The sequence below is a fragment of the Capsella rubella genome, unplaced genomic scaffold, assembly GCF_000375325.1.
Source record: "Capsella rubella cultivar Monte Gargano unplaced genomic scaffold, Caprub1_0 scaffold_5, whole genome shotgun sequence".
NCBI classification, from domain to species: domain Eukaryota; kingdom Viridiplantae; phylum Streptophyta; class Magnoliopsida; order Brassicales; family Brassicaceae; genus Capsella; species Capsella rubella.
Window position 1 is genome coordinate 11,973,692 of NW_006238919.1, and position 12,246 is coordinate 11,985,937.

Sequence of the window (12,246 nt, forward strand, 5' to 3'; positions counted from 1 at the left end):
ACATTTGGTCTATGGGCTGATCCTGGCCCATTAGAATGTCTACTGAATCTCAAAACAAAAAGGTCACGTGCGAGTAACTTGGGCGTGTTGGAAGAGGGAGGGTAAAAGCGTCATAGCGCAGTCCTAAATTAGCTTAGAACCCTAGTGGCTTATTAGATCTAGGGTTTATATACTTTGCCGCTTCATCTTCGTTTCCTCTTTTCGATTCCGTCGGCCGGAGATTTACACCCTAACCCGAAATGGTCCGTCGGATTTATTTCTTATGCGTGTACGTGTTAGGATTTTCCAAGTAAATATGTGGTGATTTATGTTTTTGGTTGAATCAGGCGTCGGAGAAGAAGCTATCGAACCCAATGAGGGACATTAAAGTGCAGAAGCTGGTTCTCAACATCTCAGTCGGTGAGAGTGGAGATCGTCTCACGAGAGCCTCCAAGGTTTTTTAATTTTGAACTTCATTCATCTTTTTTGTTTTGTTCCCCTGATTGTGCTCGATTTGAATCGAATTAGTTCTTTGGTTATTTTGTAGGTGTTGGAACAATTGAGTGGTCAGACTCCTGTCTTCTCCAAGGGTGAGTTTTTCTTCTAAGTTGAATTAGTTTTCTACTTGTCGGAACAATTTAGCTATCTCACTCAAAACTAAAAAATTGGAAAATAACTTCTTCCAAGTTTAGGACGATAAATTAGTGTAGGAAATTGCGTTTTCTTTAGCTCATCAGTCCCTTCTTTAGCTCTGAGATAAAGATGATTCTTGGTTGTTATGGTCCTGGATCATCAGAGTTGTAGTGAGAATCAGTAGCTATCAATTGTCGTCTCTGTTTTATTTCGGTTGCTTTTAATAATTTGTGTCCTCAGCTTCTGGTGTATGAATTTGTTGTGGATGATGAGATTTCCAAAACACTTGTCTCTTTTGCAGCTCGATACACTGTTCGTTCTTTTGGTATCAGACGTAATGAGAAGATTGCTTGCTACGTCACTGTCAGGGGAGAGAAGGCAATGCAGCTTCTTGAGAGTGGACTGAAAGTTAAGGAATATGAACTCTTGAGGAGAAACTTTAGCGACACTGGTTGCTTTGGTTTTGGTATTCAGGAGCACATTGATTTGGGTATCAAGTAAGTGTCTCTATCTTTCTAACACATACATAGAACAGCTTAAGAGTGGCTTTGTGTAACCATTAATCAAACTGGGATTTTCATCTTAGGTATGATCCATCAACTGGAATCTACGGAATGGACTTCTATGTTGTTCTTGAGAGACCCGGTTACCGTGTGGCACGTCGCAGAAGATGCAAGGCTCGTGTTGGAATCCAGCATAGAGTGACGAAAGATGATGCCATGAAATGGTTCCAGGTGAAGTACGAAGGAGTCATTCTCAACAAGTCTCAGAACATTACCGGCTAAAACAGATGTGTAAAACAAAAAGATTTACAACTGGTTCTTTCTATACCGGTTCGAATCGTATTTTCTCAGTTTTGCTATGCTTCTATGATCTTCAGACATTTGAATTTTACTTCTATAGATATTTGCCTATCTACAATTACCTTTGTTATCGACTAATTTATAAGCTGACTAAAAAATCTACAACACACATTTTCGAGATAATTAGATCTATGAATGATCATCGATACTCCGACAGAGAGTAGGTAATGAAAATTCTCTGTTTAAATTTATATATGTCAACCCTAAACCGTGTTTTTTGATAAACAAGAAGATTCTTAATTGAACAACCATCGAAGACAATCCTCGGAAGGGATGGTTTGTAATCTGCATTCAAACTTTCGAAGTAAAATCGGTTTGAGTCGTTTTTTCTTGTCGAATGGGTTAATATGAGTTATGATCGCATTAGGGTGTCTTATAGATAGATATGTATAAGATTAACTGGTTTATAGGTCGTTTGGATTGGATATTCGGAGATATTTTTATCATCCGATCCATCCAATTATAGATAATAATATATACTTACGTGAGGATTATTGAACGAATGCGAAAATGCAATTTTTACATTTGTCTTATTAAAAAGAATCTTTGACTATGCGTATATATATGTTTAAAAGTATATAAAAGACGTGTCGATAATAAATTACCTTGTACTTGTAACATTATATAGTATTTAACATCGTAACAAAGATAAAAAAATATTATCCAATCATGTTTCATTGTCAATTCTCAGCTGCATCAGATTCGAGCCGAATTATTGATTGGTTCGACATTAACTTATCATGATCATCACAAAATGACCAATTCAAACATATATACATATATATACACGCGTTACATATATAAACTAATCAAAAACCCTATACAACCAGAAAAATAAAATAAAAATTGGCTCTATTCTGACAGAGAGAAGTTGGAGACAATAATGGAGTAATTAAACTATTAATTATGACACAGGCTTTTTTTTATAGTTTTATCTATTTATGATTTTACAATTTTATTAAATGACTGGAGGAATCTTGACTTGATCACACACATATTTTTTTTTTTTGTTCAAACGATCACACACATATTTATTATTAGCCATTTCCAGCACAAATTTCTGTAATACAAATTTATAAAATATTATGTCATTTATCTAGACCTAGGGTTATATGTTTATGTTTTTATATGTATTGTATTTTGCATCCCAAAAATGAGTTTGCAGCTTTTTTACTTAGGCAAAGTCCTACAACAAACGAAACGTCATCAAATGTGACATCTTTTGTTTTCCATGGAAAGGGGGCACAAAGGTACACTGCTCTCTGCAAAACATTTTGGTTACGAGCCAAACACACACAAAACCAAACATGTTTTTGCATACAAAGTGATGTAAAGAGATTGGTTGTTTATGCAAGATTCATAATTTTTTTTAATTAACTTAATAATGTACCAATAAGTAACGAGTGGATTCTTATCTTAATTCGATACTGGATTCATAAGACATGAAAACACATTAGTTCATAAATCTGTGAGTGAAAATGACCTTCGTTAATTTTCAATAGGTCGAAGATTGTAGTCCAAAACTGATAAAATCATAAACATAATAAAATGTAGTAGTATGTTATTTGTGTTCACAAACATGATGCATTTTGGGATACTGAAACGGACCAAATCAACTCTGCATTTAAACATAAGAAGTCACGTCTGGATTTAAACATATAACTGTAATATATCCATCTCTGCATTCGGGTTTCATTTAAGAGTTAGATGGGTTTTATAAACTAACTTTTTAAAAAATTCATTTATAAACTAACTTTATTTTCGATATATAAAAAAACGAGCAATATGTATCTCTGTTTGTGCATAATTTTAATTGTTCTTACATGGACAGCAAAAAATAAAACATCACAGTCTATATAGATCAGATGCGGATAAATATAATACAGATTAATTTTTTGCATAATTATGCATGGACTTAATCAAAATGTCCAGCTAATTAAAGAAATCATTTGAATAGCCAAAAACCTTATGGTAATACTAATAATAAAATAAAATTTCCAAGAGAGAGAGAAAGATAAGAGAACCTTTCAAAATAAAATAAACAAATATCATATAATATATCACTACAAAACAACTGGGCATATTTATATTCAAATAAAATATAACAACCAATAGACAAAATAAATAAATATAATAAATAAAATAAAATAGCCCCCCTTCTTTGATATTTGCCTGCACGTCCCCAAAAAAACAAGTAGAGAATAATAATAATCACATCAGATTTTGATTAAAACCCTCTCACTAATCACCTTCTTAATCATCCCCCCTTCCCCTCCATCCCCTGCAAATAAATAAATAAATAAAAATCATCCTCTGCTCTCTGTTTCCTTTGGCGAAATCGGGAAATCATGCACCACCGTAGAGCAGCAATTCAAGAATCGGACGACGAAGAAGATGAGACTTACAACGACGCCGTTCCTGAGTCCCCTTCTTCTTGCGAAGACTCCAAGATCTCCAAACCAACTCCAAAGAAAAGGTTTGTGGAGCTTTCTTCTATCAGAGATTACGACGAATTGTTCAGAAAAAAAAAGAGTGATATGAAAATGTTAAAAATAATTGTGTGTTGTGTGTAGTAGGAGGAACGTGGAGAAGAGAGTTGTCTCAGTTCCGATTGCTGACGTGGAAGGATCTAAGAGCAGAGGAGAAGTATATCCACCGTCCGATTCATGGGCTTGGCGAAAATACGGACAAAAGCCGATCAAAGGCTCGCCTTATCCCAGGTTCAAATTTACTACACAACACCACTTTAGAGTTTAGATTACCTTTCTTTCTTTTCTCGTTTTAAATCAGCGGCGGCTTAGAAAATGAGAAAAAAGCGTACGTTAACCTTTACGGTGGTTGGGCTAACATACGCACCATGTGATAAACGGGACGCGTTTGATATGGCGTGGTCTCACGCGCCAGCTCCTTAATCCTTGGGAAGGGGTTTTAAAACTTTGTGATTAAGGAACAATTAGATGGGTTCACTAATTGAAATTTTCATGTTTAAAGTTTAATTTAGTAGTAGTAGAGTATTATATAGTTGTGGATAACCTCGGGGATGTGAGAAATATTAAAGTAGCGGTAGATCTTGATCTTCTAAAAGAGAAAGCCACAAAAGGTAATGCGCACAAAAAGGAAAAAATAAAATAAAAAGTATTTTTTCATATATATTTATGTACGTGATTAACGTGCCAATATATATTATACTATTCTCTATAACTCATTTATTTCCATTTCTTGAGGTTACATTTTTGGAAATTTAACTATTATTATTCACGTAAGCTTGCAATTTTAAATTTTTTTGAGCTAAATTTTAGTTATAAATTTGGTGTTAGTTTTTGAGTATTTTTCATGTAAAGTTGCGTGTTATGTTTTGAGTATATTGATTTGCTAACAAAATGTAAAATGGTATGACTGTTTCAGGGGATATTACAGATGTAGTAGCTCAAAAGGTTGTCCGGCGAGGAAGCAGGTGGAGAGAAGCCGTGTTGACCCTTCGAAGCTCATGATTACTTACGCCTGCGACCACAACCACCCTTTCCCTTCCTCCGCCGCTAACAACAAATCCCACCACCGCTCCTCCGTCGTCCTTAAAACAGCCAAGAAAGAGGAAGAATACGAGGAGGAGGAGGAGGAGGAACTAACCGTAGCCGCCGTAGAGGAACCTCCGGCGGGATTAGATTTGAGCCACGTGGACTCTCCGTTGCTCTTAGGTGGCTGCTACAGCGAAGTTGGCGAGTTCGGGTGGTTCTACGACGCGTCCATCTCATCATCATCTGGTTCTTCTAATTTTCTCGACGTAACGCTAGAGAGAGGTTTTTCAGAAGGCGGAGAGGAAGACGACTCTCTGTTTGGTGATCTCGGTGATTTACCTGATTGCGCCTCCGTGTTCCGCCGTGGGACGGTGGCGACGGAGGACCAACATAGGAGATGCGATTTTGGCGCCATTCCTTTCTGTGATAGTTCTAGATGAGTGTATGTGTGTGTAGCCAAAACAATTTTTTTTTTTCCACTGTAAAGGTGTATCAATGGTGGATTCATATGATTCGTTTATAAAAAAAAGAAACCCAACTAATAAAGTAATATCATTTGAGAGAATTCAAAGTAGTTAGTTTTTAAGGTACAAAGATTTTTTACATGCGACGAGGATAACCAAAAAGGAAAGTTTCTTCCATTGCTCTCACCACAGAGAGCAGCTCTAACGTGAAGAGATCGTTCATTCTCATGTCCCCGGCGGGATTTGTGACATTAGCCGGAGAAGAGTCTTGTTTTGCCGGCTTCAGTATGACGAATCTACAGACAGGGCACTGTCCTTTGCTCTTCAACCATGGAACTATACATTCCTCATGAAACATGTGTTTGCAAGGAGTGACCATCACTGTTTCCTTGGGCTCAAAGTCTTCTAAACACACGGAGCATCTCTTGTCTTCTTCTTCCCCTGGGAGATCTCGACTGCTTCTTGCGTTTTCATTTCCCGGGGTTTTGTTTCTGTAATATATGCTCAGGCTTCTTAGAAGAGTGCTTTTTGGAACGGGGTTATATGTCTCTTTTGTTATATGTTTGAGGATCTCCTCTTCTTCGTGGGCTTGTGATGATGATGTTGAGCTGCTCTCTGGTCTACCGGAATGGTTGTGGACAGCTTGCCTTAGTGCCTCGAGGTGCCGTCTTCGCGGGTTGCTGCTGTTACGCATTGGAATCTGATGTCGAGTATGTGATGGTGGTACTATATCTCTGCCAAGAACAATGGTTTTTCAAGTTCTTGAAGAGGATATAAAGACTTTAAAACAAAATCGAAAGCAGAAATACTCAGAGGATGATGGTTTAAGTACACTGTGGATGAAATCGATGTACTTGAGTAAGTGGCTGGAAGACCATCGAGCAACCGTCTGTTAACTATCTGAAAGAGGATACCGAAACATCAAATTGATAAGGAGGCTAAAACATGGACCTCTAGGATTGTATATGGTAAGAAGAAAACTTGACTTACTGAATTACTCCTGGACCATGAGTTCTGCGAAGAGAAAGCAGGAACTCGCCAACCAGACGATCGTGTATCCGTATCATAACTATAATTGGGTTGATTTGGAATAGAAGAAAAGCCATTTCTGTTATTGTTCATAGCTGAGAATGAATGGCTTTCTTGTTCCAAAGAAGAGATATGATAAGTTTTTGTAATGGAGTTTATATTCCTTTTCTTGCTTTGAGTTATTCTTTCTCCACTTATATGATTCCCTAAAGGCTGATAAATTAAGCAAGGAATATATGTCCTAGTATGTGATGCCATGTCTCCTGAACAAGTATCATGCTCACATCATGACCTAAATCTTAAACTGAATGTTATGTTCAAGAATCAATACCAGAAAACTTGGTCCAAGATTGCTATATATTTCTATGAAGGTTCAAGAAAGCCTCTTCACTCCATCATTATTGAAGTCTTATGTTTAGATTGCTACACTTCGAATACTTTTGTCACTCACTTAAAATAAATCTCCCAACTTTCTAAAAGGGATTCATGAAGTTCCTTTCTCACCTTGCTATGCTGAACCCACCAACAATAGAATCCAACAGTAACTTTACTCGAGAAAGCACAGGAACGATTCTGCATTTGTTTGATCTTGAAACAGGGGAATTATCATTACCCAAAACAGTAACACTCACAAATCTCTTCAGGAAAATTATAGCAAAGCACAATCCAAGATGATACAAATATGTCATCTACATCAAATCCCTTTTATTTGGAAAACATAAATATGATGAAGAGAGTAATAAAGGTATGACAGGGAGAATAGAAATCGATCAATCACAAAAGGGACCGAGAGAGCCCACACCTCAGAAAATAATGTCTGTATCCTTCTCTGCACCACCAACAAGGAAGTTGCGAGCAGCGTTAATAGAAATCCCTCTCTGCATAGAGATTCCTTCAAGAACCATTTCCTCAGCAAAGTCCTTAGCATTAGCTGCTTGTCGTTCGACTTCCCTTCTCTTGTATCCCTGAATCTTCTTCAACCTGAAGAAATCCTCTCTCTCGAGCTCATCAAGCTCTCCCTTGATGTAACTGATTGTATTCTCCAGCTTCGGTTTCACCACATTTTCCAGAGCGTTGACCCTGCGGTTAGTCGTCTTGATTGCTTCATCAAGCGTCAAGAAAGAAGTCTGGAGAGAAGCAAGCTCAACTAAAACTTCAATGGCTTTCACATAAGCAACACGGCAAGCTTGGACCTGTTGTCCACCTCTAGCTAAACCGGTCAAGTCATTCTTGGTCTCGCCTTCAGAGAAGTGATCAAACTTGGGAAGCTTCACTCCAGCAATATTCTCTGTACGAGAACGAACCTTCAATGTAGCTTCTTTAACGTTCTCGAGGACAACATGTTTGACATTCTCGCCAGCAACATACTTAACTTCGGTAAGAGCAAAAGAAGATGTCTTCATCATATCCCCCATGGATTCCTTTGCAGTAACGATTTTCTTGAGAAGTGCCCTAAACTGAACAGTCAAAGCATCACTCTTCTTCTTGAGGAGGGCATGACCTCTGGTGGCTCCAACAAGACGGGCTTTCATAACCCCGAGCATTGTAACAGTGGGAACCACATTCAAACGGGCGTTTTGGCCAGCCATCTTTCAATACTACTGCAGAGGAAGTTAGGTAAGATCAAATCTCTGCCATTAAAACAGCACACAAACAAATAGTATTAAAACTCGTCTAGATTGGGAGAAGACAACAGCACCAACAACAAAAGATGACTTTGTACGCAGTGAAACAATACATGCACCAATGGCGACAGAGATCAACCTCTAAATCTAGTAAATTCTGGATTTGCGTATCAGAATTGAACAAAAATGTGAATACACAGGGATTCAAAAGTTTCAATTTTCAAAAATCTTAGGCTAATAATAAACCAAGCACCCTAAATATCTTAATCTCGAACGATCCATAAAGAGAGATCCATGAGATTTCAAAATGAATTGTTCCCAGATTGAAATCAAAGTGTAGGAATTCAGATAAAAATTTGCGTAATACGAACCACCACGTAAAATTGAATAAAAAGTCTACGACTTTAAGACCGAGGAAGATGAAATATGGATCAGAGGCTCAGAATTGATCAGTCGGGTTTAATGGGATACACCTCTAAGAAGAACCCAGAGATTTCAATGGTCTGTTTTCTGATGGGGGAGAAATCAAACAAGAGAGAAAAAGAGTGAGAGAAGAGGATGATGACATACCTGGGCCTCACGAGAGACTATAAGAAGAGGCGACTTCTCACACAAGTAAAAATCACTGAGATAGATTGGAACCAGACAGAGAGAGAGATAGATAGAGGAAGAAGCTTTGGAGAAATTGGGAAAATTTTGATATTTTGAGGGAACAGTAAGAAAGATCGTATTCTCTCTCTCTCGACCTCGTCTCGCTGATCGTGGAGGAAAGAAAGGGGCGATTTTTGTCATTAACCGTAAAGTTGAAGGGCTTTGTTTTGCAATACTAATAAAATAAATATTACAGCTCAGCAGCTTATGGTGGGACCTACTTTCATGTTTTAAATCTGGACCCCTTGTGGGTGGGGCCCCATCACGTTCTTTAGTGCTCCAACAACACTTCTCTCTAATCTATAGGCTCTCTCTCTCTCTCTCTCTCTGCTTACTGCTTACTGCTTTTTTTTGCCCGGATTAAAATTTTTATAAAATCTATTTTTATATTTCTTGTCTACTATCTTACTAAATCCGTTGATGTGTTATTTATATGAGTTCTTTTATCGTTTTACCTTCAACTTCAAACATCATAACCTTAAAACATATGGTATATAGTACACAAATACTTTTGTTGTTTATTATTTTCACAAACTTATATATATATATTAAGGCTTACGCACACATGTACTTTAGATATTATACATTCAAGTTCTGCTGGTAGTACTACCAGCTATACTTTACATATATATAGATTCTTTAAAAACATTAATAGATATAGGATTTAGACTTGACGGCTAACGCCTTCTTGCTTCTTGCTGCATTCGAAATGGGAAACTTGACCCAACTGATCACTGATCGGTTCTTTCGCTCACTGCCTGGTAATGCCTTAGCCACACTCCGTTATAGACCTGTACATGTGGCCAAAAGAAAAAATGAACCGTTTTGAGCTATCAAAAAAGTGCATGTATAAGGTTTTACGTTTTGAAAATAAACTTGATGTATCAAAGAGTGTATTTTTACCTGTTGGGGTCTCATGATCTTAGTCTCAGGATTGTCTAACGACTCACGCCAGTGTGCCAAGTATCCAGCGATACGCGCAGTTGCCAGGAATGATGATGGTATTCCCATTGCCCTGTTTGTTTGTTTTTTTTCCCATTTCAAATTACCAATTACACAAAATCGATTGATCAGCTAAAGAAAGAACACAATGCTAATTACAGCAACCCATTAGCAAGAATTTGTTATATGACTCATCCATGACTTACCTATAGATTAAGCCAGAGTAGAAATCAACATTTGGATACAGCTTTCTTTTGATGAAATATTCATCAGAGAGTGCCGCCTTCTCTAGAGCATCTGCTACCTGAAAAACATCATCATCATCCACCAAATCTTTCTTAAACCACATCCACAAGAAGGAATTCAACAAAACCATCAACTAGGGAGGGTTACGATAGAAACACTTAAGAGTCTTTTTTTTTTTTTTGTCAACAAAACACTTAAGAGTCTAAAAGTACCTCAATCAGAGGCTCCCTTCCAAGAATGGAGAACACTTCATTCGCCAGTTTCTTAACGATTTTTCCTCGGGGGTCGTAGTTCCTGTAAATGCGGTGTCCAAAACCTGACAACTTCCTCTTCCTGAAAGAAACATTATAATAGAATAATTTATCACAATCCAGATACTTGTAGTCTTAGTACTGAGTTACCTGTTCTTCACGCTTTCAATGAACTCAGGAATCTTTTCAACAGTCCCTATCTCTGTTAACATGTTAATCGTAGCCTCAACTGCACCACCATGAAGGGGACCATAAATGGCTCCAACACCTCCCGCAACAGCAGTATATACATCAACACCACTACATAGACACAATACTTATTAAAAAATATCTCATATATATAGCAGACTCATCATATGAATCTCTAACCAGTGATAAGTAAATACCTAGAGGAAAGATGCAGAGAAGCAGCAGTAGAGCAGTTCATTTCATGTTCAGCATGCATTAAGAAGATGATATCCAACACTCGAGCCAAACGAGGATTAGGCTTGTAAGACCTATTCCCCCTGTAATCAAATGGAAAGATGAAAGAATATATCATGTTACACACAAATGCAACTGTTTAATCAAACAAATAGGGAATGTAGAGGGTGATGATTTACATTGATTCCACCATATAGAGGAAATTCTCTGCATAAGATAGGTTGCTCAAACGTTGGACAGGAGGCTTTCCTGCCTTCCTCAAATAAGCAGCTGCTGCAATTGTTGGTGCCTGTAGTCACGTCATATTATATAAAGACCTGAATCCACAGTCCTATTATAGATCAAGGGCACCATATATATATCAAAAAGATACATCAGTACCTATCCAAGAATACGAACAATCTGTTTATCACGAATTTGTTGTGACTTGTAAACACCTTGGCCCTGCACCAAATGAAAGTATCCATGAAATCAAGATCAGAACAAAAAAGTGGAGATCTTAACAGTAAGTAGCAAGAAATTAAGCAGGATTGTAAAGCTTACCATAAGAGAAGGATTTGCTTCCGGATAAAAGAAGGAAAGAGCATTCATCCCAGTGACAAGAGCTCCTATTGGATGTGCCTCACGAGGCATGGCCTGTATGATATCCTGTGAAAACATTCAGAAATAAAATCTCAGGTCGAAGATCCCTTAGAAAGTCAATTAGGAATAAGTAGAAGAAGCTCACCAATACTTCTTGTGGCACAGCTGAATTCTGAGAAATAGCAAACTCCCAATCAGCTAGCTGACTTTGAGAAGGCAGATTCCCATAAACTATAAGAAAAGAAAATGAAGTAATCAGTAAAACATAATTTCTGTTTCATTTGCAAAAAAGATTGATCAAACATGTGCATGTCCATATATTTATGCATGCCTCAAAAGATTAATCATAAGCAACAACAAGAAGCTGAAAGATGAGCAATACTTACTTAGGAGATACGCAACTATTGTTTTAGAAACCTTAAGAACAAGAGATCAAGAATATATAAAAAACACCTTTCTTTTATTGCTTTAGAAAATAACTCAAAACTAAAGCTCTCACAAATCTCTCAATCTCACACACTAAAGTCATAACTCGACTTCTCTATTTATATAAAACCAAAACCACCTAAGTCCTAATCCAAATAGGACTTTATAAAACCATAAAACCATTAACCCTAATCCATATCTCGGTAGGATTATAATAACTTGTCCTTCAAGTCTTCGTCTTCTTCAAGCTTAACTCAACATTCTCCCCCTTAAGCTTGAACACATCCTTCTTCAAGTCTTGAACTCCAATGAACTCTCTCATTTCCCTAAACTTGATCTTCCCTAAAGCCTTTGTTAAAATGTCCGCCTTTTGTTCCTTTCCCAGAACATACTCCACTTCTATATATCCATTCTCAACACATTCTCTTATAAAATGATAACGCCTATGAATATGCTTACTTCTTCCATGAAAAACTGGATTTTTAGTGAGTGCTAGAGCTGACTTGTTGTCCAAGAAAATTGTAACCTTTTCACTAGAAGAACCAGTTATTTCACCAAGTAGATCCTGAAGCCATATGGCTTGCTTTGCAGCTTCAGTACCTGCCATAAACTCTGCC

The 12,246-nt window shown here is 37.3% G+C and overlaps 5 protein-coding genes across 9 annotated transcripts in view; 2 read left to right on the forward strand and 3 right to left on the reverse strand.

The window, feature by feature from the left end:
- The first annotated feature begins 138 nt into the window (after positions 1 to 138).
- On the forward strand, positions 139 to 1,553 carry LOC17887163 (60S ribosomal protein L11-1). Its single transcript, XM_006291849.2, has 5 exons — positions 139 to 242; positions 327 to 434; positions 527 to 569; positions 914 to 1,109; positions 1,199 to 1,553. The coding sequence occupies exons 1-5, from the start codon at positions 240 to 242 to the stop codon at positions 1,395 to 1,397; spliced, it is 549 nt and encodes a 182-aa protein (XP_006291911.1). The 5' UTR covers positions 139 to 239; the 3' UTR covers positions 1,398 to 1,553.
- Positions 1,554 to 3,555: 2,002 nt separating this feature from the next.
- Positions 3,556 to 5,555, forward strand: LOC17887130 (probable WRKY transcription factor 69). Of its 2 annotated transcripts, none has more exons than XM_006291598.2 (3): positions 3,556 to 3,951; positions 4,049 to 4,195; positions 4,881 to 5,555. In XM_006291598.2, the coding sequence occupies exons 1-3, from the start codon at positions 3,824 to 3,826 to the stop codon at positions 5,428 to 5,430; spliced, it is 825 nt and encodes a 274-aa protein (XP_006291660.1). In that variant the 5' UTR covers positions 3,556 to 3,823; the 3' UTR covers positions 5,431 to 5,555. The 2 variants fall into 2 exon arrangements, with proteins under 2 accessions (XP_006291660.1, XP_023639109.1); XM_023783341.1 differs by having other exon boundaries at positions 4,052 to 4,195.
- On the reverse strand, positions 5,530 to 6,576 carry LOC17887351 (E3 ubiquitin-protein ligase At3g02290). Of its 2 annotated transcripts, none has more exons than XM_023783342.1 (3): positions 6,445 to 6,576; positions 6,287 to 6,354; positions 5,530 to 6,188 (listed from the first exon to the last, which is right to left on the reverse strand). In XM_023783342.1, exons 1-3 carry the CDS (start codon positions 6,574 to 6,576, stop codon positions 5,591 to 5,593), a joined length of 798 nt encoding a protein of 265 aa, XP_023639110.1. In that variant the 3' UTR covers positions 5,530 to 5,590. The 2 variants fall into 2 exon arrangements, with proteins under 2 accessions (XP_023639110.1, XP_023639111.1); XM_023783343.1 differs by having other exon boundaries at positions 6,453 to 6,560.
- A 510-nt stretch (positions 6,577 to 7,086) lies between these two features.
- LOC17884942 (V-type proton ATPase subunit D) lies at positions 7,087 to 8,841 on the reverse strand. 3 transcript variants are annotated; one of them, XM_023782713.1, is made up of 2 exons: positions 8,679 to 8,841; positions 7,087 to 8,081 (listed from the first exon to the last, which is right to left on the reverse strand). In XM_023782713.1, the coding sequence occupies exon 2, from the start codon at positions 8,070 to 8,072 to the stop codon at positions 7,287 to 7,289; it is 786 nt and encodes a 261-aa protein (XP_023638481.1). In that variant the 5' UTR covers positions 8,073 to 8,081; positions 8,679 to 8,841; the 3' UTR covers positions 7,087 to 7,286. The 3 variants fall into 3 exon arrangements, with proteins under 3 accessions (XP_023638481.1, XP_023638480.1, XP_023638479.1); XM_023782712.1 differs by having other exon boundaries at positions 7,087 to 8,084; XM_023782711.1 differs by having other exon boundaries at positions 7,087 to 8,114.
- A 649-nt stretch (positions 8,842 to 9,490) lies between these two features.
- The window catches only part of LOC17885578 (citrate synthase 1, peroxisomal), a 16,828-nt gene continuing 14,072 nt past the window's right edge, over positions 9,491 to 12,246 (reverse strand). Inside the window, 10 exon segments of the mRNA XM_023783197.1 lie at positions 9,491 to 9,550; positions 9,663 to 9,774; positions 9,908 to 10,005; positions 10,160 to 10,280; positions 10,349 to 10,498; positions 10,585 to 10,704; positions 10,801 to 10,910; positions 11,003 to 11,065; positions 11,165 to 11,269; positions 11,349 to 11,434. Of these exon segments, the coding sequence (XP_023638965.1) occupies positions 9,491 to 9,550; positions 9,663 to 9,774; positions 9,908 to 10,005; positions 10,160 to 10,280; positions 10,349 to 10,498; positions 10,585 to 10,704; positions 10,801 to 10,910; positions 11,003 to 11,065; positions 11,165 to 11,269; positions 11,349 to 11,434 (1,025 nt within the window).